The 18,665-nt window shown below is 56.6% G+C and overlaps 6 protein-coding genes across 6 annotated transcripts; 3 read left to right on the top strand and 3 right to left on the bottom strand.

Annotated features, from left to right (window-relative positions):
* Window positions 1–80: 80 nt before the first annotated feature.
* C7974DRAFT_382081 (serine/threonine-protein kinase YPK2/YKR2) lies at window positions 81–2,081 on the bottom strand. Its single transcript, XM_046140645.1, has 7 exons — window positions 1,601–2,081; window positions 1,440–1,535; window positions 1,265–1,389; window positions 993–1,218; window positions 882–944; window positions 731–836; window positions 81–685 (listed from the first exon to the last, which is right to left on the bottom strand). Exons 1-7 carry the CDS (start codon window positions 1,875–1,877, stop codon window positions 364–366), a joined length of 1,215 nt encoding a protein of 404 aa, XP_046002464.1. The 5' UTR covers window positions 1,878–2,081; the 3' UTR covers window positions 81–363.
* Window positions 2,082–2,275: 194 nt separating this feature from the next.
* C7974DRAFT_382069 (vacuolar ATP synthase-like protein 16 kDa proteolipid subunit) lies at window positions 2,276–3,592 on the bottom strand. Its single transcript, XM_046140644.1, has 8 exons — window positions 3,427–3,592; window positions 3,364–3,381; window positions 3,302–3,314; window positions 3,174–3,256; window positions 2,927–3,124; window positions 2,797–2,882; window positions 2,431–2,743; window positions 2,276–2,376 (listed from the first exon to the last, which is right to left on the bottom strand). Exons 1-7 carry the CDS (start codon window positions 3,478–3,480, stop codon window positions 2,701–2,703), a joined length of 495 nt encoding a protein of 164 aa, XP_046002463.1. The 5' UTR covers window positions 3,481–3,592; the 3' UTR covers window positions 2,276–2,376; window positions 2,431–2,700.
* A 427-nt stretch (window positions 3,593–4,019) lies between these two features.
* Window positions 4,020–7,930, top strand: C7974DRAFT_300311 (Rho1 guanine nucleotide exchange factor 1; the record flags this gene model as incomplete). The annotated part of the gene is made up of 3 exons (XM_046137790.1): window positions 4,020–6,864; window positions 6,912–7,768; window positions 7,820–7,930. 3 exons carry the CDS (start codon window positions 4,020–4,022, stop codon window positions 7,928–7,930), a joined length of 3,813 nt encoding a protein of 1,270 aa, XP_046002462.1.
* Window positions 7,931–8,469: 539 nt separating this feature from the next.
* C7974DRAFT_438691 (uncharacterized protein) lies at window positions 8,470–10,534 on the top strand (the record flags this gene model as incomplete). Its single annotated transcript, XM_046145263.1, has 1 exon — window positions 8,470–10,534. Exon 1 carries the CDS (start codon window positions 8,519–8,521, stop codon window positions 10,532–10,534), a length of 2,016 nt encoding a protein of 671 aa, XP_046002461.1. The 5' UTR covers window positions 8,470–8,518.
* Window positions 10,535–11,392: 858 nt separating this feature from the next.
* On the bottom strand, window positions 11,393–13,965 carry C7974DRAFT_3902 (exoinulinase InuD). The gene is made up of 2 exons (XM_046141453.1): window positions 13,357–13,965; window positions 11,393–13,304 (listed from the first exon to the last, which is right to left on the bottom strand). The coding sequence occupies exons 1-2, from the start codon at window positions 13,753–13,755 to the stop codon at window positions 11,607–11,609; spliced, it is 2,097 nt and encodes a 698-aa protein (XP_046002460.1). The 5' UTR covers window positions 13,756–13,965; the 3' UTR covers window positions 11,393–11,606.
* Window positions 13,966–15,534: 1,569 nt separating this feature from the next.
* On the top strand, window positions 15,535–18,341 carry C7974DRAFT_3898 (cation transport protein-domain-containing protein). The gene has a single exon (XM_046141407.1). The coding sequence runs from the start codon at window positions 15,623–15,625 to the stop codon at window positions 17,951–17,953; it is 2,331 nt and encodes a 776-aa protein (XP_046002459.1). The 5' UTR covers window positions 15,535–15,622; the 3' UTR covers window positions 17,954–18,341.
* Window positions 18,342–18,665: the final 324 nt, after the last annotated feature.

Genomic DNA, 18,665 nt, shown 5'->3' with positions numbered 1-18,665 from the left:
CCACAACCACAAAGCGAGAAGACACCTGCTACCCGCGCGACCAACACAATACACCCCACAACAAGACAAGACAAGACAAGTCAGAAAAAAGCGTCAATTGGCTATCGTACAGACCCGACGCCTGAGCATGTATATCTGCAAACTCCCATCCGTGATCCCAATCGGCGCCGTGCATCGCTGCCCGGCGCGTCCCTGTTGCCTGTAACGCCGGTTTCGTCGTTGATGCGGGCGTGATGCGTGATGCGTGATGCGTGATGCGCGCGCAGCTATTTGTGTTATTTGTGCGCTGCTGGGCGCTCGTGTCTGCTTCTCGACACTCAGTACTCCACACTCTACCACACTCCTCCTCCCACCCAACGAGCTCTAAAAATCCTGGAAATACTCGTCCCACCGATCACTCAGCTCTTTCGTATACGGATCGCGATGCGCGCCCTCATCCTCATAATCATCAAAGTTGCGCGTATCCGCGGGACCCCGCAGGTGCGGCACAATGGGCCCCTGGACCTCGCGGTTGTACATCTTCTCCCAGTCGACGTTCTTGAACCACTCGTGCTGCTTGACGCGCGAGGCGCCGCCGGCGATGTTGCCGAGGCGCTTGGACACGTCGACGGTGCAGAGGCCCGAGATGAGGTCGCGGGCGGGCGCGGACATGGCGCTGGGGAAGCGGAGTTTGCCTTCGACGATTCTGGGGGGTGTTAGGGGGCAGAGATACGTGGGAGGGGGGACGCACTGTTCGTAGATTTTCATGGGGTTTTGGTCCCAGAAGGGCGGCTGGCCGACGAGGAATTCGTAGACGAGGATGCCGAAGGCCCACCAGTCGACTGCTGTGCCGTGGCCTGTGGGGTTAGTAAGATACAGTGTCGAGACAAGGACAGGCGTACCGGTGTTTCTAATCACCTCGGGCGCGAGGTACTCGGGCGTACCGCATAATGTGTATGTCTCCCCTGCGCACGTCAGTACACGCCCATGAATCAACATCAACAGCAACGCACTATTCTCTACTTTCTTTGCGAAGCCAAAGTCCACCAGCTTAAGGTGCCCCTCGGCGTCGATGAGGATGTTCTCGGGCTTGAGGTCGCGGTAGGCCACGCCCTCGCGCTCGTGCAGGAACTCGAGGATCAGCACGATCTCGGCGGCGTAGAACTGCGAGGTGGGCTCGTTGAAGCGGCGGGCGCGGCGCAGGTAGCTGAAGACCTCGCCGCCGGGGCAGTAGTCGAGCTGGGCTGTTAGCAGGCGGGAGCGGGGCGGCGCGGGCGGCACGTACGACCATGTACAGCGAGTCCATGGACTGGAAGCTGGCGACCATGGTGGTGATGAAGGGGTGGCCGGCGACCTTGGCGAGGACGTTGCGCTCGTTGCGGACGTGCTCGACCTGCTTGAGGCGGATGACTGGGCGCGTCAGCAGGCGGCGCGCGGGGACAATACAAGAACCAACGCACCGTCGACCTTGCGCAGGATCTTCAGGGCAAAGACCTGGTCGCGGTCGGCGTGGGCGGCGTCGCGCAGCCGCACGAGCCAGACGCGCGCAAAGGTGCCTGGCAGCGTCAGTGTCGGCGTTGGTCAGCGGCGCACTGCAGCGTTGCGCGGGCGGCATGCGCACCGGTGCCCAGCGTCTTGATCAGCTCAAAGTCCTCCTCGCGCAGCACCTTGCTCGAGTGGCCGACGGGCTTCTGCTGCGGGTCCGCGTCGATCTCGTCGGGGCTCATGGTGTGGCGCTGGGCCTCCCACTGCGCCAGCGAGCGCTTCTCGTCCGCGCGCGGCTTGTCCATGGCCGAGTCGTTGCGGTCGTGCAGCGGCACCGACGGCTTGCGCGCGCCCTCCTTCTTCTCGCGGTGGTGCTCGATCGGGTGCAGCAGCCGGTTGACCGTGGTCGCCATGGTTGCGTCGGCGCCGGGCGCGGGTGTGTAGGGGCGGAGCGCGGGCGGCGGGCGGCTGTGGGCTCTCAGAGCATTGCAGTCTGCAGCGGGCGAGGGGGCTGGCGGGCGGGTGGCAGCAGGGGCGGTCGCAGAGGGAGCGCGGACGGGCCAGGGGCTGTTGGCTATAACCGTCGCTCAGCATGGCGGGGACTGCCTGAGGCGCATTCTTCTGATGACGCAGCCGTGGGGAGCCCGCCGTTGCTGCAACAAAGCCGACCCGCCCGAACGCCCGCCATTCGGCGCCGTCGTGCGCTGTCGCCGCGCCAGCAGCCAGCCTGCATGCCTGCAGGGCCGGTGCAAGCCTGCAGACGTGATTAAAGAGGCCAGCACGTGGACTGGCCTATTTAATTCAGCCTCTACGTGATTCACGACGCCGTTTCAGCCCGAGTCATCAAGCCGAGCCATCGCTGCCAGCATCCCTCGCGTCCTGCCGCGCTTACTCAAGCTGGCAGGTTGGTAGGTACGTAGGGCAGGGCTGACGGCTGTCGATTGAGCACCGATTGACGACTAGCAGTACACAGTAGTCGATCAAGCCGGTCATCAACTACAGCACGTGATTGCGATTGTTCCATCGTTCACAATAAATATCCAAAATCGTGCATTCCATCCAAGTCATACTTGATTGCAGTGCTGCCAATTTACACGTCCTCTACGCTGGACCCGCCTCTTCAAGCTCTAAAGACTGACCCCACTGAACGCTTGCTCCTAACGCCTGATATGTGCATGCAAATGTTTCTTCTACACCGAGTATTCGTACATGACGACGCCATTGCCACGGCCTAGCTCAGCCACTGGCGCGAGTGTTCATGATGAGGGCGACAATGAGACTGCACGTCCATATTAGCGCGAGACGCTTGCTCATATTCCACACAATACATACCCGTAGAGACCCAAGACTTCGGCGAAAATCAGAATGAGGACCATTCCAACAAAGATCCTCGACTGACGCATGAACGCACGCACACCCTGTTCTTGTCAGCTATAGCCCGTAGTCTTGCCAGTGCACGTACGGCGTCTCCAACAATGCCAATTGCGTAGCCGGCAGCCAGGCCGGACAGGCCGACAGACAAGCCGGCGCCCATGTGCATAAAGCCGGCAAACAGCGAGTACTCCTTCTCAGGCGGGGGCTTGATGTCGCTGGCGATCAGGACCGAGATGACGAGGGCGTAGACAGCCAAGATACCGGACATGACGATGGGGATGAGCGACTGGCAGAGGGTCAGCACGAGCTGCAGCGCTCGACTCTGGTGCGCGCACCTTCATGATCAGGTCGGGCCTGTATGTTCCAATACCAGCAATGCCCACACCGGCTTTGGCTGTGCCATAGGCAGCTCCCATGCCTGCTCCCGTTAGCTTCATCGCGTCGTGCTGGGCGGGGCTCGTACATCCAAAGGTCATCTGCGCGTGGTTCGTTCGTTAGTCCTCAACTGGCGGGCGGGCCACTCACTGCGAAGAAGATGCCGCTCTGGAGGCTGTTAGCAGATGAAGTCATAGGCGCGCGAGCACTCACCATGCCGAAGAACGGCGCGAAGCTGGGCGCGAGGTTGTCGATCTGGCCCGACATGGTGCGAGTGTGGCAGCGACGGCGTGATGCGGAGGGCGGGCGGGTGTTGGGTTGCGGCGTCGACGGGCGATGGGGGTCGACGACTTGACGACGTCGAACACGTGACCGCCCGCCAGTCCGCCAGTGACGGGCGACTGCACACCAGACGCCTCGACGAGCTTCCACACTGCAGACGCAGCCGCACCGCAGCCGCACCGCTCTGCACCCGCTGCACCCGCCCGGCGCCGCTCCAGCCTCCGCCCGCTCTGCATTGCTCCCACAGGCGCCGCCAGCCCCCGCCGCCGAGCCGGGACAGCAGCACGAACCCGCCCGCACCCTCGCCCTCAACAGCGACTTCGCTGTCCTGCCGCCAGCGCCAGCGCCCGCGCACCGCATCCCCAGCAGCCCGCGCCCAGCACCCCCGCGCCGCCGCAGCCCAGAGCCCCCAGCCCAGCGTTGCTCGCCCCGGCGTCCGCCCGCGCCGCCCGCCCTCAAATCTTCGCTGGCGCGTGCGAATGTGCCGCAGCCCCTAGCAGCACCACCGCGGACTGAAGAGCGTAATGGCCAACTACGGGAACCAGCAGGGCGGCCAGTACGGCCAGCCCCCCGGCGGTGCACGCGATCTGGCCTTCAGCAGCATCTTCGGCTCTGACCGCCCGGCCGGCCGCTCGCAGACGATGACCTCGCAGTCGCACGCCCGCGTGTCCGACCGGGCGGCCACCATGTCGAGCCAGACGGCCGACATGATGCAGCGCATGCCCCTGCGCCAGCCCGCCAACGGCTTCGAGCGCCGCCCGCCCGCCGGCCACGAGCAGCGCGTGCACTCCAGCTACGACCCGCGCCCGCAGAGCCACGACCAGCCGCCGCCGAACCACTCCCGCCCCATGCACCCGCCCAACGGCTATCAGCAAGACCCCCGCTTCGCCCAGGGCCAGGGCATGCCCCAGCAGCGCCAGCCACAACCGCAGTACCTGCCGCAGCCTCTGCGCCCCGAGCGCCAGCCATACGGCCAGCCGCAGCGCTTCGACACGCGCCCCTCGCCGCCTGGCCAGCTGCCGTTCAACCGCCCCATGCCGCCGCGCTTCCCAGGTCCCGGCGCCCCGGCCCTGAACAACGACCCGTACCGCTCCCAGTCCCTGGCGACCGGCCCGCGGCCCCAGTTCAACGCCCCCGGCCCCGGCTCTAACTACCAGTCGCCGGCAAACACCTTCCGCCAGCAGCCGTACATGAACCACATGGCCAGGACGACCGCTCAAGGCCGTGTGGTCCCCGAGCGTCCGGACGAGCGAACCATGTCCATGACCTCGTATCGAACCGGCGGCGAGAGTGACTTCGGACCGCAGCAGACCATGATGAGCGGCAGGGTCATTCCAGGCCGTCGACGGGAGTCAGGTGGGCAAGACGCCGCTCCCGGAGACCACGCATCCCCTCCATTTTCCTCCCCAACAAGCATGGGCCCGGGGACAAAGACCAGGAACACAAGCCAGGGCAGCATACCGCAGATGCGTACCATGTCCATGGCTTCCACCATAGCACCGTCCATCGCACCGTCTTCATCTGAGCGTACAGAGACCATGTCTTCGTCCATGACTCGCCCCAGCTCTACTGCCACGGTGACCAGCAGCAACAGGGCTTCTGGTGCTGGGACTATAGTCCCCGCGGCTCCAGAGTCACGGGCGCGACGAGCTCCTCTTGTCTACCCTGCGCTGTTGTCACGCGTGGCAACCACCTTCAAAGATAGGGTGCAGATTTCAGAGAAAGAGAAGGATGGTCTCGTCTATCAGAGCGCCTTCACTGGAGCCGATGCCGTGGATCTCATTGCATTCATCATCAAGACTACCGATCGAAATCTCGCCCTGCTTCTTGGAAGGTCCCTAGACGCGCAGAAGTTCTTCCACGACGTGACGTATGCGCACAGGTTACGTGACTCGACGAACGAGATCTACCAGTTCCGCGAGACTATGATGGAGGAGCAGGCCGATGTCAATGGTGTCTTCACTCTCCTCACTGAGTGCTATTCCCCAACCTGCACGCGGGACCGCCTGTGCTACTCAATCGCCTGTCCCCGCCGTCTCGAGCAGCAGGCCCGCCTCAACATGCGTATCCAGCCCGGTCTCAAGCGAGAAGAGTCCCGCGCCAGTTTACACGAGGATACAAACGACGAAGAGCAGAAGCTCTGGATCAACACCGTCCCCAAGGACGTCGCCGACAGCGTCTCGGACAAGGAGAAGAAGCGCCAGGAAGTCATATCCGAGTTGATGTACACCGAACGAGACTTCGTTAAGGATCTGGAATACCTCCGTGACTTCTGGATGAAGCCCCTCAGAAATCCTGCAACCTCACCCATCCCAGAGCACCGCCGGGAAAAGTTCGTGCGCACGGTGTTCAGCAACTGCCAGGAGGTCTACATGGTCAACTCTCGCCTGGCAGAATCCCTCACCAGACGTCAGCAGAAAGAGCCTGTTGTCCGAAACGTGGGAGATATCTTCATGGAATACGTCCCTCACTTCATTCCGTTCATCAAGTATGGATCCAACCAATTGTTCGGCAAGTACGAATTCGAGCACGAGAAGCGCACAAATGCTGCGTTTGCAAAGTTTGTGGATGAAGTCGAGCGTATGAAGGAATCAAGAAAGCTCGAGCTCAACGGATATCTCACAAAACCCACAACCAGATTAGCAAGATACCCGCTGTTGCTGGAAGCTATTCTCAAGGCTACTGCCGACGATAATCCTGACAAGGAAGATCTACCGAAGGTGATCAAGTTGATCAAGGAGACACTTTCAAAGGTCAACGTCGAGTCCGGAAAGGCGGAGAACCACTTCAACTTGATGCAGCTGAACAAGGATCTGAAGTTCCGTCCGGGAGAATACGTTGACTTGAAGCTGACTGACGAAAATCGTCAACTAGTGTTCAAGGGCTCACTGAAGAAGACACCCACCGAGACGATTGGCGACATCACATGTTACCTCTTTGATCATGCCATCTTGCTTGTCCGTACAAAGACAGTGAACAAGCGAGACGAACAGAAGGTGTACAAGAAGCCGATCCCCCTTGAGCTACTAGTCATCACCCAAATGGATGAGATCATTCCTCGACTTGGCATACCAAAGAGGCCATCGGGAGCAACGTTGATGGGTGCGGGTGCCAAGGCCATTCAGGCAGCTGCACCGAGGGCGGATGCAAACAAGCAGCAGGGTTACCCAATTACCTTCAAACATCTTGGAAAGGGCGGCTGGGACATGACGCTCTATGCCAGTACCGCCATATCCCAGCAGAAATGGATGGAGCACATCGAAGCGCAGCAGCGGACGTTGAGAGAGCGCAGCAACATCTTCACAAAGTCCATCATCAACGAAGGCTTCTTCTCAGCAGCGATCAGAGTCACCTGCGCTGTTCCTCTTGGTAAGTCACGCTCGACAAGCAGTATGAATTGTCTAACGCTTGTACAGATGGTGGCCGTAAGCTGGCTCTCGGTACAGATGCCGGTGTTTACATCGTCGACCGCAAGCCAAAGGATGCCTCGATGCGCCCTAGACGAGTTTTGGATTCCAAGGGTGTCACGCAAATCGACGTTCTGGAGCAACATCAAATTCTGCTCATTCTGGCTGACAAGACTTTGTACTCATACTCGACTGAAGCACTCGAGGGTGACGAATCTCAAGCCGCCGCGAAGCGTCCTAAGAAGATCTGCCATGCCAACTTCTTCAAGTCTGGTGTATGCATGGGCCAACAGCTTGTCGCTTCTGTCAAGACCTCGGCGCTTTCAACGACGATCAAGGTCTTCGAGCCCAAGGAGAACATGGCCAACAAGGCTAGGAAGTCTGGATTCGCCAAAATGCTTGCCCAGGGACAGGATCAACTCAAGCCGTACAAGGAATTCTACATCCCTACCGAATCGTCTTCGATTCACTTCCTGCGCTCGAAGCTCTGCGTTGGTTGTGCTCGTGGATTCGAAGTCGTCAGCCTCGAAACACTGGAGACACAGTCGTTGCTGGACCAGGCCGACACGTCCCTCGACTTCGTCGTTCGCAAGGAAAACATCAGACCCATCCACATCGAACGCATGGGAGGCGAGTTCCTCCTCTGTTACTCGGACTACTCCTTCTTTGTCAACCGCAACGGGTGGCGCGCGAGACCGGACTGGAAGATTACATGGGAAGGCAATCCGCTGTCTTTCGCAATCTTCAACCCATACATACTTGCTTTCGAGCCCAGCTTCATCGAAATTCGTCACATGGAGAGTGGTGGCCTGGTTCATATCGTTACGGCGAAGAACATCAGGTGGCTGCACTCATCCACACGAGAGGTTCGTAAAGTTGCTTCTACAGTCAAGGACGGCATACTAACGTATACACAGATCCTGTATGCCTACGAGGATGAACTGGGCAACGACATCATTGCCAGTCTCGACTTCTGGCAGGCGGCGAACGGCCCTGCGCACAAAGCTCTCGAGACCAACAAGAGCTAGGAGCCGCCTACATAGCAGTAATAATCGCTGTACCAGGCGCCGTTTGTCCCGCAAGGGTCGCAGGCGAGGCGGCTGTAGCCCTATCCAAGCCTGGAACCGCATCCGTCTCGATCCCCTGCCCGTAACGGCGAGATAGTCGTCCTGGTCCAAAGCACCGGGGCGTGGATCCGGTTAGTCACGCCAGACGCCGTGCATCTTGTGCGACAGATCGGTGCCCGACAGTTTAGGTGCGCCGCAACGAGACGGGAGTTCACATTTCACATCTACTTCTTTGATTTTGTATAGTACGCATAGCTGAGCGTGAGCTGGTGTAAATCATGGAGATTATGGGCGTGCAGAGGCTCCGAGGCATGTTCGAAGAGATACCATGTCAGATTAGCGGTCATGATAATGGAACTTATTTGGTTGTTGATTTACATCGTTACGGCGAGCGTGTTCATACTCGGTAGATAGCGACGTCATGCTGTGGGTGAGGTTGCTGGGTCAACCTCGGCTAGTGTCCCTGAAACGGCATTTCTCAAACAGACCCTGGCGCAAGCCACGAACCACAGCTCCAGCAGACTTCAAGACTCTCGCTCGTCCCGCGCCATGCCTCCGAAGATCGTGTACGGCAGGAAGACTGCCGCACGTCCCGTCTCTACCAGCTACTCGACGCTTCTATCTCCCGAAAAAGACGCGCTGTTCACAAAGGCAAAGCACGAATCGAAAGACAAACCCAAGGAATCGAAGCCGCCGCCGAAGATAACCGAACAAGGGATACAGGATGAGCTGGCAGCACTGGAGGCACAACTTGGTGGACTAGCGATAGAGAGTAGGCCTGAGGAGGCCGCTGTTCAGAAGACTGAGGGCAGGTCCAGGAAGGCTCTTGAGGTCTGCGATGCAAACACAGTGCCGAAGAAGGATGCGAGATGTGGGGAGAAAGCGCAGAAGGGAGACACAAAAGAATTGGCCCGACCGCAAGAATCCACAATACCAAGCACACCCCCGCAGACGCCGATCGCAAAACCGAAGAAGAAGAGGTCGAGACCTACCACATCCAAGAAGAAAGCGCAATTGCCTACGCCAGAGCCTACTCCAGAGCGAGACGATATATACACGCAATACGTTGCGCCGTTACTGCCGTACAGCGACACGAGGAGGGTCACGACGTTTGAACAATGGTCTGCAGAGCTGGAGCCACTCTTCAAGATTACCAAGATTGCAGAGGCCTCGTTCTCTGAGGTTTACCGCTTGTCGGCTATATCCGCTACAACAGGTCTCAATGAAGAGTCGGTACTGAAGGTGGTCGCCTTGAAGACTCCACCAAAAGCACTTTTGCCATGCCAGAGGGCAGAGCGCGCGTTCAGAGATATGGATGGCCAGATAGCAAAGGAGCTTGAGGAAAGAGAAGAGAAGGACGTCTACAAATCGCATGTCGCTGATATTTTGTCCGAGGTCAAACTCCTGCAGAATTTGAATTACATCCCTGGGTTTACAAACTTCCGCGATCTTGCCATTCTCCAGGGCCGACCCTCGACATCGTTCTGCAATGCATGGAAGTCATGGAACAAAGCAAGGCCCCGCGGCAAGAAAAGCTGCTTCCCTGATCCAAGCAAGAAAACCAGCTATGAGGACACGCAGCTTTGGGCCGTCGTAGAAATGCAGGACGCTGGCATGGACTGCGAAAAGCTCATGGAGGCTGAGGGGCTGGGAACAATTTGGGAGATCTGGGATGTCTTCTGGGGTGTCTGCTTGAGCATTGCAAAGGCCGAAGAAGCCTGTCAATTCGAACACCGGGACCTGCACATGGGCAACATCTGCGTCCGCTCTTCCCGGCCACACAACAATATCATGCAGCCCACCATCAAAGACCCCCTGCGCCGCCGCTTCGGCTTCACCGGCTTCGAAACCACAGTCATCGACTACACCCTGTCCCGCGCCGACATCGTCGCCCCGCCCTCCTCCCCCTCCACACTCACCTCCACCCCCCAAAAACCCGCCTTCACAGGCCACGAAGTCGCATACCTCGACCTCAACAAAGACCCCGCCCTCTTCGAAGGCGACGCCTCGGAAGAATACCAGTACGAAATCTACCGCTACATGCGCGGCGCCGCACTCTACAACAACCCGCTGCAATCCGCGCCCTCCCCCCCGCGCGCCCAAGACCCCGCCTCGCCCCCCGCGACCCCGCGCCGCTCCCCGCGCAAAAACACACACATCCGCTTCGGCGAGATCCCAGAGACCCCGCAGCCTTCCCGCACACCCCCACAAGACACGAATATCTGGCGCGCCCACCACCCGCTCACGAACCTCGTCTGGGCGCACTTCCTGCTGCACAAACTGCTCGCCCACCTCGAGGGCTACGAGCCCGCGCGCCAGTCTCCCGACGACGTAATGGCGGGCGTCGATATGGGCGCCGACGCAGACATCCCGGGGGCCGCGGCCAGGGTCAAGAAGAAGGCGGTTAAGTTGCATAAGGTGCTGGTGCGGGTCGGGGAGATGCTGTGTCCGGTTGCGTTGGGCAGGGGGGATGGGGAGGGCGGGTTGAGGGATGGGGGGGTGAAGGGGTTGGTGCTGTTGGCGGTTGGGGAGGGGTGGTTGAGGGTTGGGGATGTGGGGGTGTGAGGGGGGTGTATTTCTCGGACGGCGTTTGGCGGTTGGGGGTGTGCATGGTACTCGGTGTTGTATTGGGCGTTTTGCGGCGGTTCGCGTGGCTTCGCATCGAGAAGATCGGGTGTTGTATGGTTTCGCATGGCGTGGCGCAGGATGGCGTTGGGGCATTGCATGGCGCTCGCTGCACAGCACTGCGGTGTTGATACGAGTACGATAACGAGACAATAATCCGTTTATCCCATTAACTCTCTCCCCAGCCCGTAGTGTCCACATCGTCGATCCACTGTCCGCCGTCTTTGATCGGTGTACAATCCCACGTCTCGCATATCCTGGCTCTTTCGATAGCCCATGAGTGATGACGGCAGGGCTGAGCGAACACAGCGCGCGCCACCAACCAGAGCAAGTCTGCCGTTCGTGACGTCCGCGGAGCACAATCAGGCTGCGAGCATTCTTCTATCATCAGCCTGGTGCCTAAGCGATCTTGAACAGCGAATAGGTGTAGTGCCACAGGGGATCCCGCGCCCTCATGCATCGCTACGGATACCCGAATTCCTCTCAGCCTTCCTGGACGTCCGATACCATATCGTAGACGTGTACAAAGCAGCCATTATTCTGCTTGGAAATCTCCAAGGGTTTTTGGGGCTGCATTACGCGTAACTTGTGTGAAGACTCCTCGCATTTTCTCTATATAAGCTCGTTGCTCTTCACAGCAACACATACAGCCATTTCCGCGTCACCTCGACGCGATCTGGAGAATCTTGCCAAGCGCGTGGAAAGCTGCGAGAAACGATGCAGTACTATCGAGGGTCTTGTCTCTGCAAGAGAACAGAAAGATTGAGATGTGTTCAGATGGATCTGCGACTTTGATATCCGCCATAGAGACGTTGAGCTTCAGCAGTCTATAGGGAGCACGAAGCTGTACAACGACCGCTGCCAATGGAGTACTGGTAAGCCTGCTCGAGCTGATAAAGGAGGGTGTCGGAATCAGATAACAAATCCATTTAGAATGAAGACACATTTGCGTGAAGACACATTTGCGTCAAGCCTGTCAACTATTCCTCCCGTCTAATCACACCACTACTCTCTAAACCCAAGTCGACTCGAGACTCCTCGCGCTGACAGCAACGTTCCTCGTATCCCCATCAATCGAGTACAACTGGGCACTGACCGCGCCGTCATCGAGGAAAATCTGGGCCGTCAGAGCAACCTCACCGTCGCCGCCGAAGACCTCGACCGACGACCAATCGACGAGGATACGCAGGTTAACCTTGCCATCTTTGCCAGCAGCAAGCGGTGCGTAGAAGGTAGATGCAAATGTAGCCTCGAAGTCAACGGTGCCGGACCTGGACCTGTCGACGGAGACTTGCTTGGTAGTGAAGTCGTATCCGACGCGGGTCTGCTGGGAGAAATCGGATGAGGCGCGGACCACGATGCCGACTTGCGGTGCTTTTGAAGCTGCGGGGGAGCGGTCGGAAAAGGAAAGCGTGATGTCGAGAGCCTTGCCGGAGAAACCGAGCGTGGTGTTGCCCTCGGGCAGCCTGCCCCAAGAACGGGAGAACTGGCTGGATTGAGCAAGTTTCGCTGCTGGTTCTTGTATCAGGGTGGCTTTTCCCCCGACGGTTTTGAGAGACAGCTTGCGGGGAATCGACATGGCGCTGCGCCAGGGGCTGGTGGGTATGAGGTTGCCGTATTGCCAGTTGTTCATCCAGGCAATGTCGATTCGCTCGTCCTCTGGAAGTCCATTGTACGGGATAGCTGCATAAAAATCCGGGCCGTAATCTACCCAGTTGGCTTTTTGAGCGGAGGCCTGCGTGTTCGAGAAGGAAATGGCATCGACATTGATATGGCCCCAGCCGCCGGTGAGGGAGTCAACGATTTCGATGTTGGCATTTTGGCCGACGTAGGCACTGACGTCCCATCCACTCCATGTGAGGGCTTCGGCGTTCTGACCGGTAGCAGTGCGCACGATTTGGCTGTTGATCTTCAGGTTGATAGCAGTCTTACCTGGGTTGTACCCACCACCTATGAGGAAGTTGATGTATTTGAGGGAGATCTTGAAAGTTGGCGATGTGAGTGTTCCAGTAGTGGCGTCGCCGTTGATAAAGGTGTTCACAAAGCGGTTTCCGCGATAGCCAGTAACCGTCTGCTGTCCACCAATGGCTCCAGCTGCTGGGCTAGCACTGGCAAGATCTCCTGTAGCGTTCCAGCCCAACTGAGCAAAGGTGCCGTCGCCTTCAAAGTCCTGAAAGAACACGCTGTCGCTTGGAGCGGTTGGGGCGGGGTAGATGCTATTGGCGTCTGCCGTGAACTTCTTTCCATCAAAGCTGCCCACGACGTACTGGGTACCCGAACCGATCGTACCAGGAGGACCACCAGGGTTGAGACCAATCTGGGCAACCCACTTGGTGTTCTTCTTCTGACCATCGACCTTGAGCGGAAAGATGCTGGGGCACTCCCAAACGCCACCGACGGCGTTGACTGGGCCGAATTCACTCACCAGAGTCCAGTCTTTGAGGTTGGACGAGGTGTAGATCAGCAGCTTGTGAAGAGCGGACAGAGTCATCACAGAGACCCACTTGTTGGTGTCGTCATGCCAGAATACGTAAGGATCACGGAAGTCTTTGAATTGGTCCGCGTACTGGGGAGGTGGGAGAGGGATGACTGGGTTATGAGCATCATCTGTGGTCCATGTCTTGCCTTCGTCCAGACTATAGGCAATTGATTGTGCCTGCGTGCCTTCCTGAACCGTCTTCCCGCTTGGCAACGTCTGCGTCACGGGATACTACGAGAAGAGGGAATCAGCATGGTCAAGACGAGGCATATTGTATACTTACATAGGATGTGTACATGGCAACCAACGGTACCTGCTTGCCTTTTCCAAAGCCGCTTGTGTTCTTGACATCGGCCACTGCAGAGCCGGAGAAGAACATCTCAGTGATGTTATCAGGGAAGCCGCGGGCCTGCAGAGCAACTGGCTGTTCCTTCCAGTGCGTCAAATCGTTGCTGGTCGCATGGCCCCAAGACATTGCTCCCCAAGTGTCGCCTCCTGGATTGTATTGATAGAACAAATGATAGACGCCCTTGTAGTACAATAGCCCATTGGGATCGTTCATCCAGTTTTTGGCAGGGGTGAAGTGGTACTGAGGACGGTAGGGCTCGTTGTATGATTGTCCAGCCACGGCCTGTATGGCAGCTAGCCCCAAGACCATGGCGCGACCAATACTGGAGGCCATTACGGAACTATAGGAGCAACCGAAGAGGTAGACGAGAGACTTTTACCGGGAACTGAAGGTGAGAAGACCGAGCTGAGGTGGTGATCAAGCGTGTACGAGGCTACACTTTTATATGTTCTGTTCCGATGCTAGGCGTTGGATCGACGTTTGTCAATAACGTGTGTCTCCTACCATGACATGATCGGGATGCTTTCTCGATAGATCAAGAGAGAAGTACTGAGCGGACGGTGAGATGCAAGCCTTGTGTGCTTAATGAGGTACTCTGGTGTTTCCCTATTGGAGAAACGTTCCGGTTAGGCCGGACACAGCTACAGCTCCGTGCAACCATGGTGAAGTGTGGTGGGGAATATGGGGACAAATCGCGGGGCTAAGACCTGGGGAAGACTTGAACAATACCGCGGAACACTTCTATGGCTTAGTTATGAGTTCATCTGTCCTATTCTGGAACGGTAGAATCTTCGGTGCGTTGTTCGGTAGGATGCAGGATTACTATACCCTTACCCACCCATGTAGTGGAGATCAATCCCTACCTAAATCTAAAGCCTCGCGTGATTCCCGACGTCCGCGGTTGAAGTATGCTTTACACAGTACGTCATGGAGACCCGCGGAGAGGCAAGACTCAAGGCCCCGCAGTGGCCCATAAATCCCTACCTCTGTCATGTGGAAGTCGCTAGGATGAAGTCTCACTGCGTGCACGTGGTGCGCTGCTCGACAGAAATTGCACGGGGCAACAACGGACGCTGTTGAATTGGCGTGACCTTCCCCACCAGGCTAGGCAATGCGTGCTGTTGTAGCGTGAATCTGGGCCAAGAGTGGAGAGACTCTCATAACCATAGGGTATGGATCTCTTCGCGCAGCGTAGCTGGCAGATTCTTAGGTTGAGGAAAGAGTGAGTTAGCCTAGATAGAGCTTAGCTTATTTGGCGGCTCGGTTTCTAGAACCGGGAAGGCGGTTGGCATCGTTTCCGAGACCCTAAGGCTATGTCAGTATACGCTACTAATTCAGGTCACTTACAAATTGAAGCATGCTGCGGGTTTGATCCAGCGTGTTCGTTAACGTGAGCCAACTACCGGCAATCCGAGCTGGGTCGGGTATCAAAAAGCGGTTGGCTAGCTGTTCGGCCCCACATCCCTACGACGGGTCCTCAGGCCCTTGAATGCCTCTAAGTATCGTATAGTTTAATAGAAGCTTGTGCGTTATATTATATAGGATGGGTAGCCCTTCAGCTGATAGCTCACGGATATGCATCCAGAACAGCTACACTACTCCCCTAGAGCTTTGACTTACTAGATGCATGCCACGCCGGCACACTGTATCAGCCCGGCGTGCTACCCTCCTATGGGTGCCTCCAGCTTCTTATCTTATGCTTACACGAGTAACACGACTTATAGCTGCACTGCTATATTATATAGATAAGCTGTATAGAGAAGGATAATCGCACTGGCTCATAGAACACTCCACTAATGTATCCTGCAACAAAATGATTGGTATGTGGTTCTACAGCCTCATTTCTGTGGCGGGCCCGGAGCGGGCCTTTGGTGCGGTATCGCGTCGCGGCACCGTCCGCGCCACCCTAGACCCTGTCATCCCTTTATCGGGCCAACGCGCTCGCCAGCACACCCGCCTTCAGCCACAAATGTCAATCCACGTTCTTTTCTCCAGCTTTCAACACCAGTTCAACAGACTTTGATCCTCTCTTTCGCTCTTTATTGCGCATTGCGCATTGTTCATACAAATTCTCTTGTTCAAACATTGATTTGCTTCTTACTATCTACAGTGCGACTCTCACAAGCAGTCCAGTGCGCAGCGACATGCTACCTCGATAACTCGACCTTACTCTGGAGCTGTTCACTACAACCGCACAACCATGGATCGACTTAAAGACCGGTGGGAAGCTTTCGAGGCGAATCATCCTCGGATCCGCAACATTGTTGAGGCAGTGAAGCCGTACGTTCCGCCAGTGAACTTCATCACGGTCCACTATGCGTATTTCATCGGCGTTTCACTTGTGGGCACGTTGATTTTCTGGGGCGCGTCGAACCCATCAAAAAGCATCGGATGGTGGGATTGTATGTTTATGTGCGTGAGCGCAATGACTGCTTCCGGACTCAATTCAGTGAACGTTAGTCAACTCACTACGTTTCAACAAGTGGAGCTTGCGGTTTTGATGATGATGGGAAGTCAGGTGCTGGTCAGCTACTTCACGGTTGCGTTCAGGAAACACATATTTGAGAAGAGGTTTGAGGATATTGTGGAGGCTGAGAAGGAGAGGCGGAATGCGCGAAAGGGAGATGTTGGGGCTGTGGTCGGCATGACGGGAGCAATGTTTGGATTACCAGTCATGGGGTCATTTGGGAAGGGCAAGGCGGGAATCAAGACGAGAGGATTGACGAAGGTCGTGACGCCTGCAGAGGGACGCGCGGAAGATATACCGCCCAGAACACCGATCACAGAAGTCCAGGCCCACACGGGGCTTTCGCCCATCTCACCTCTTTCAAGAGAGAAGAGCCCGCCACAGCACATCGGTTTTCTGGATCCCATACACGAGCGTATATCTCACGAAAGGCCCATGTCAGCGACGACGGGACACTCGATCTACCAAGTACACAGCCAACAGAGCGTATCGAAGCGTCGCCGCTCACTGGCTGAGGAGTCCAAGCTAGACGACAGCTTCAACGTACAGACCTTCGTCAAAGAGCAGAAGAGCAACATTGGTCGGAATGGGCAGTTCTTCAATCTGTCGTCAGACCAACGAGAGTACCTGGGCGGTGTCGAGTACCGCGCGCTCAAGTTCCTCTCCATGTTCGTTCCAGCCTACTTCATACTCTGGCAGTTCTTCGGTGGTATTGCACTAGGGGCATATATGTCCGTCTACGAAAGGGAAGCTTGCGCTGTCAATGCGCAAAATCCTTGGTGGGCTGGCATCTTCCTCGCCATCTCTGCGTACAGCAACGCTGGGTTTACACTGCTAGATGCAGGCTTCATACCCTTTCAGTCCTCTTACTACGTCCTCGTTATCGTAACGATATTGTCGCTCGCCGGACCTGCCTCTTTCCCCGTCGTTGTGCGCTTCCTGATCTGGAGCATGTCCACACTTCTTGATCTTTTCTCTAAAGACAAGGAATACGGTGTATGGAAAGAAGGTTTTGACTTCATCCTCAAGTTTCCGCGACGCGTATACACCAGCATGTTCCCTTCACGGGACACCTGGTTGTTCATCGCGACCTTCATGACGTTTGTAGTGGTAGACTGGGTTCTAATCCTCGTCCTCAGTATTGGGAACCCGACCCTGGAGGCCTTTCCCATCGGTCAACGCATTTTCATCTCCCTCTTCGAAGGTTTTTCGATCCCGACTGGAGGCTATGCTATCGTCTCGCCCGCAGGGATGTATTTTGACGTTCAAGTTTTGTGGCTGGTCGTCTTCTACACCGCAGCGTATCCACACATCATCACTATGCGCAAGACCAACGTATATGAGGAGAGATCTCTGGGTATCTACGAGGGCGACGAAGCTGAGCCAGAACAGCTACATTCGGCGTCCAGCTCACTCTTCGATGTCGACGCTGCGATACCGTCGTTGCCTACTGCTGAAAACGAGCAAAAGAAGACGCGCCTTGCGCCCATAAAGTCTCTGGGTCAAGTCGGCCGTCGCGGCACTGCCTTTGTCGGCCGCCAACTCCAGCATCGCATGACGGCCTTCCAGGGCGTCGGTGTCGCTCCTATACCGTCCGGGCATGCACCGCTGAAGCGATCGAAAACCATGGACTTCAACCGCGCAACGTCCATCCACTCGCTCTCCTCATACCCACCTACCCACCCTCCCTCTCTCATCAGCCAACAAGTCCGAGGCCAGCTTTCGCACGACGTATGGTGGATCGCCCTCGCGCTCTTCCTCATCACACTCATCGAGACACACCACTCCATCGAAGACCCGCGCACATACAGCGTCTTCACCATCTTGTTTGAGATTGTGAGTGGCTACACGACCATTGGAATTAGTATCGGGTTGCCGGATCAAGCGTACAGTTTCAGTGGTGGCATGTATACAGGAAGTAAGATCATTATGATTTTGACCATGTTGAGAGGAAGACACAGAGGTTTGCCTGTGGCGCTTGATCGCGCAGTCAGGCTGCCAGGGAAGAAATTGGCAGAGATGGAGGAGGAAGATGCGGAGATCAAAAGTATTCTCTCTCAGTGAAGGGGTTGTAGGGAATTGGGCAATGGTTACATGTGGTCAGCGAATGGAAAACGTGATCTTATTTTTGGAGTGCGAGATGCCATGCGTAACTAGAAACTGTCTCCACGATTCATGCCTCGACCAGTCATCAGTGAACTTCATTGGCTTATCGCTGTGCTATGGTCAAGGTTTGGTCATATGGTGGCAAGCTGGAAAATGGAACAGTAAGGTGTTTACATAGGCAGTGTTTGGAACATGTGCACAGCAACAGCAGAACGACGTCCATCGCGAAGGTCGGTTCATAGATGCTATTTCGCAGATCCGGACTTCGTGTCCCAGTCTTTAAACCCTCCTGTCGCACTCAAGTGACTTGTTTGTTCCAGACTAATCGGCTTAATCACTTGATGATCTTCTTTTTGACCGTGAGCACCTCCAACATATCCAGGCAGGTTCGTTAGGCAACACCAGAGATCAGACAGCACATGTATCTCGACACAGTGCACAGCAGCAATCAAAACAAAAATTCGTCCATGCTGGTGGTCTGCTGTCTACATACATAGTTTTGTTTAACGTCTCCATCCCCCAACAATGTTAGGGAAACTTGCCCGAACAGCGCTCCACCACTATCCTCACCCATCTCCGAGGGCAAAAAACTCAAAAATACATACAACAGTGGGGATTCCCCAGTGGTCACCCACCTGAGTACTAATCCACCGGTACGTTGCTTAAATAG

This window comes from Boeremia exigua, assembly GCF_020726555.1.
Source record: "Boeremia exigua strain MPI-SDFR-AT-0100 chromosome Unknown C7974scaffold_1, whole genome shotgun sequence".
Lineage (NCBI taxonomy): Eukaryota > Fungi > Ascomycota > Dothideomycetes > Pleosporales > Didymellaceae > Boeremia > Boeremia exigua.
Note: the sequence above shows the minus strand (reverse complement) of the source record. Positions and strands in the feature narration are given on the sequence as shown.

Bases quoted from the DNA above. Each gene is read 5' to 3' on its own strand.
- C7974DRAFT_3898 (XM_046141407.1), top strand. From the start codon at position 15,623: ATGGATCGACTTAAAGACCGGTGGGAAGCTTTCGAGGCGAATCATCCT.
- C7974DRAFT_3902 (XM_046141453.1), bottom strand. From the start codon at position 13,755: ATGGCCTCCAGTATTGGTCGCGCCATGGTCTTGGGGCTAGCTGCCATA. The intron at 13,305-13,356 runs GTAAGTATACAA...CTCTTCTCGTAG, and splicing joins TTGCCATGTACACATCCTAT to TATCCCGTGACGCAGACGTT.
- C7974DRAFT_382069 (XM_046140644.1), bottom strand. From the start codon at position 3,480: ATGTCGGGCCAGATCGACAACCTCGCGCCCAGCTTCGCGCCGTTCTTC. The intron at 2,883-2,926 runs GTACGTGCACTG...TGACAAGAACAG, and splicing joins TTGGCATTGTTGGAGACGCC to GGTGTGCGTGCGTTCATGCG. The intron at 2,744-2,796 runs GTATGTATTGTG...ATGGACGTGCAG, and splicing joins GAAGTCTTGGGTCTCTACGG to TCTCATTGTCGCCCTCATCA.
- C7974DRAFT_382081 (XM_046140645.1), bottom strand. From the start codon at position 1,877: ATGGCGACCACGGTCAACCGGCTGCTGCACCCGATCGAGCACCACCGC. The intron at 1,219-1,264 runs GTACGTGCCGCC...CTAACAGCCCAG, and splicing joins TGGACTCGCTGTACATGGTC to CTCGACTACTGCCCCGGCGG. The intron at 686-730 runs GTGCGTCCCCCC...AACACCCCCCAG, and splicing joins CCCATGAAAATCTACGAACA to AATCGTCGAAGGCAAACTCC.